The sequence below is a fragment of the Chinchilla lanigera genome, unplaced genomic scaffold, assembly GCF_000276665.1.
Source record: "Chinchilla lanigera isolate Chin_1 unplaced genomic scaffold, ChiLan1.0 scaffold00110, whole genome shotgun sequence".
Lineage (NCBI taxonomy): Eukaryota > Metazoa > Chordata > Mammalia > Rodentia > Chinchillidae > Chinchilla > Chinchilla lanigera.
This window is the reverse complement of record NW_004955511.1, coordinates 4267719-4271390: the sequence shown is the minus strand read 5'-3', so window position 1 is coordinate 4271390 and position 3672 is coordinate 4267719. Positions and strand designations below refer to the sequence as shown.

The 3672-nt window shown below is 46.4% G+C and overlaps 1 protein-coding gene across 2 annotated transcripts in view; it reads left to right on the top strand.

Moving 5' to 3' along the window:
* The first annotated feature begins 2305 nt into the window (after positions 1-2305).
* The window catches only part of Tcn1 (transcobalamin I (vitamin B12 binding protein, R binder family)), a 12054-nt gene continuing 10687 nt past the window's right edge, over positions 2306-3672 (top strand). For both annotated transcript variants that reach the window (XM_013506352.1, XM_005408073.2), the window contains exon 1: positions 2306-2498. In XM_013506352.1, coding sequence (XP_013361806.1) covers positions 2420-2498 — 79 coding nt within the window. In that variant the 5' untranslated portion in view covers positions 2306-2419. The remainder of the gene's footprint in view (positions 2499-3672) is intronic.

The window sequence follows — 3672 nt, the reverse complement described above, 5'->3', positions numbered from 1 at the left end:
ACATAGATGACAGCCTCTTCTTGTCTCCTCACACGGTGGAAGGAGGAAGGGTCTCACTAGGGCTTTCTTAATAGAGGCACTAGGACCATTTGTTTTTTATTTTTTTTATTTTTCTTTTTATTTTTTTGGGTTTTTCTCCGGTACCGGGAACCGAACTCACGACCTTGCACCTGCCAGGCAGGCGCTTTTGCCGCTGAGCTAAATCCCCAGCCCCACTAGGACCATTTGTGAGGACTCCACTTCCTTGACCTAATCAGCTCCCGAAGGACCCACCCCTAATGGCGTCACCTCGGAGGTGGGGTTTCAACTTACAAATTTTGAGGGACACGCACATTCCAATGACAGCAGCCTCATTAAACCATGTGGGTTCAGACGCAGCATAGACAGAGAGCTGGAGTTAAGCAGGGCAGGGTCCAAAAAATATTAGAAACCAAGAAAGAGACCAAGGAGCTGAGAGTATACTCAGGAGTGGTTTTAAGAAGGAATGTAGAAAATCATCTACGTGTGGGTGGAAGTGAGGACAGGAGTAAGAAAAGATTGAAAAGGATGATATTATTGGTCCTGCTCTTGGCGGGGGCCAAACTGCATCGGTAAAGTTAGGTAAGTGTGAGATCATCCCACCATGGAACATGAACTGCTTGAAGTCTTGAGACTCTTTCCCATCTCGAGGAGGCAGGGGTTGCAGTGTTGCCCACCAGGAAGCACATGGCAATGCCCGGAGATGCTCCTTGTCATGACCACTGGGGGAGGAAGGAGTTCTCGTGGCCAGGGACATCGATGAGCCTGCTCACGGCTCAGGACAACCCCTCAACTCCTACACCGCACAGCACAACACCCACAACCAGCCTGCGCCTAGACAGATCTGTGCGAGCTTGGATTCCCCAGCTTCTGTTGTGATATTTTATGCTGAATGTGAGTGTGTCTGTGGACTGGACAAGGTGCTACGTAATAAAGTTGTATTAGTCAGGGCTCCCAGAGTGAGAAACAAAACAGAGGGGAAAAGTAAGGCGAGAGGGAGAGGGATGATGGGGAATCGATTCCTGCAGTCAGGAAGGCTAAGAAGTCCCATCGTCCCTTGCCTGCAAGCTGAGATCTGAGAAAGCCCCTGGTGTAATTCAGTGAGAGTCCAAAAGCCTAAGAACCAGGGGCTGGGGATTTAGCTCAGCGGCAAAAGCGCCTGCCTGGCAAGCGCAAGGTCGTGAGTTTGGTTCCCGGTACCGGAAAAAAAACCAAAAACAAACAAACAAAAAAAAAAGCCTAAGAACCAGAGGCTCCAAAGGTCCTGAACCTAGGTCTGGAGGGAGTGCGATGAGATGCCCGGGCTCAAACCGGCTGGAAGGAGGCAGCAAGGGGTAAAGCCTGCCTTCTTCCACCTTTTGTTCAGACCCTCAGTGCAATCATGATGTCCACTCTCATGGGAGAGGGAAGTCTCTTTCAGGGAATCACTGATCTGAATTCTAATCTTGTCTGGAAATTGTCTGACAGGCACATCCAGAAATGTTTCATCTTGGCACCCCATAGCCAATAAAACTGACATGGAAAATTTGGCCATGGCAGAGCACAATGCCAAGAGCATATCCTAAGTCGTGGTAATGTCCTGAGCTAGGTTGGTAGTGTCCTGTAATCACTCTTAGAAGTACTGCAGTAGGGCACACTTCTCACCGGTACCAGTGAGCCACTACCCTGGCAGGCGCAGAGCCACATCTGATAATACCTCTCCGTTTCCCTCCTGGGGAAGGAAACACCATGGCGGTCCATTTCAGAGAAAACCTTTGGTCAAAACCACCATACCAAGGGTTCTCCCAAGTGCCGGCAGCCTCCCTCAGCCAGCCTGCTCCAATTTCTCACTTAAATTTTTTTTTTTTTTTTTGAGACAGGGTCTGGCTATGCAGTTCAGGCTGGCCTTGAGCTCACTTTGTAGCCCAGGCTGGCTTCAAACTCGCAACGACCCTCCTGCTTCAGCCTCCCAAGTGCTGGGATGACAGACGTGTGCCACCAGGCCTGGCTCAAACCTAAAATTTCTACTTTCCTTGTTTTGTGTTTTATGCCCTTGCCCCATCCGATCTAATTTCTCAGGAGATAGAAATGAAATACAGTCAAAGTGGAATGAAAAGGAAGAAGATGTTACTAAAAACAGTCACTTGGCTAATTTATATCTATTGGGCTCAAAACAAGTAACAAATGTGAACCTTAGAGCAAGAAACAAAGAGAAATTATTTCCTCATTGTCCCTAGCCACAGCTTTGAGGGCTTCTTCCTGACTTATCACATTGTTTGCACAAATACGCTTGACCCACACCTCCGGGTACTGCGCAATACTTGCTTGAGTGACAGCGACAGAGGCAACCTGAAGGAGAGCTCTCAGTACCCTCTGCCCGGCACCCGAGCCAAGCCCCAACACTGGCAAGCCAGCCGGAGACATGGGACAGTCACGCCTGCTCCCCTTCGTGGGACTCCTATTCTTTCATCTTATTCCAAACCAACTTTGCAAGACATGTGGTGAGTACACTTTGGATAAAGTGAGCCTTGGGTCCTGGTCTCCCGAAAGCTAGAAACAAGGCCACCTGTAAAGAGTTAGTTAAGGAAAGAACCTAGGTCAGATCGACGTGTGTTTGGACCCCATGAGGGATGTCAAGGGTAGGAGGAAATGACGATAGTTCCACAATGCATATCGATTTGAGGGACCATAGATGCACTGTCAACTTACCCAAGTCTTCTTATGCTCTGATCTATCTACCAAAACATTACAAAGAAGTAACTATTTTGTTCATTGCCGATGATAGAAAATTCATCATCCCAGAAAAATCTCAGGATCATGGGAATTTGTCCTTTGATTGTGAAATGCAATCTATTTTCCTGTTGTTCAGTCCATGGATTTGGATTTAACCGGTGTAACTACCCAGAAAAAAAATAATGATAATAATCTCTTTCAAACAACGAGAGCTGCCAATTGCCGAGAATGAACTACGAGATTTCAGGCTGTGTATCTCCCTCCCTCTAACTCTCCCCACGGGATGCAGGGCTGAGCCCACCATCTGCCCGCCAAGCATTGGTTCCAGAGAGTATATGGTTCTTTTAAAAAATACTACAGTAGGAAAAAGGTAAACTGGGCCTGGATCTAGTTTGACCCCTTCTTATCAGAATGATTCAACATGTACCCGAATTTCTTTACCTTCAACCAAAATTGGGGGATATCAAGGGAGGAGTATCGAAGCACCCGATCCCTGATCCTATTTCTCTTTTGTGAGTCCATAACCTGGAACTGACCTTTTAACCAACTCCGAGATGACCAGATCATGTAATCTTCCTGGTACTCCGTAGCCAAAGAGAGGGGATCAGCACCACAGAAGACAGGCTTGTATTCAAGCAGCTGAAGCAGAGAATCTGCCAACTCCAGCTTTACTTCCTAAACTCATTTGCCCTGGTGGATCCTGAGAATAGGAGATTTCCATGAAGGTTTTAAAATTCATCTCATTGTAAAACGATAACCATTGATAATTTCCTACCATTTTGTCTGTAATTTGCTAAGTCCCCCCTATTATTATGTTATCCTTCTTTTACTCTTTAAAATAAAAATTAAAAAAAAAAAGACACTAGGTCACAATACTAGAGAATAAACTTGTCTGCATATCTACCACTCAAGTGGCAGTAATATATGTACCTTCAAAACTGT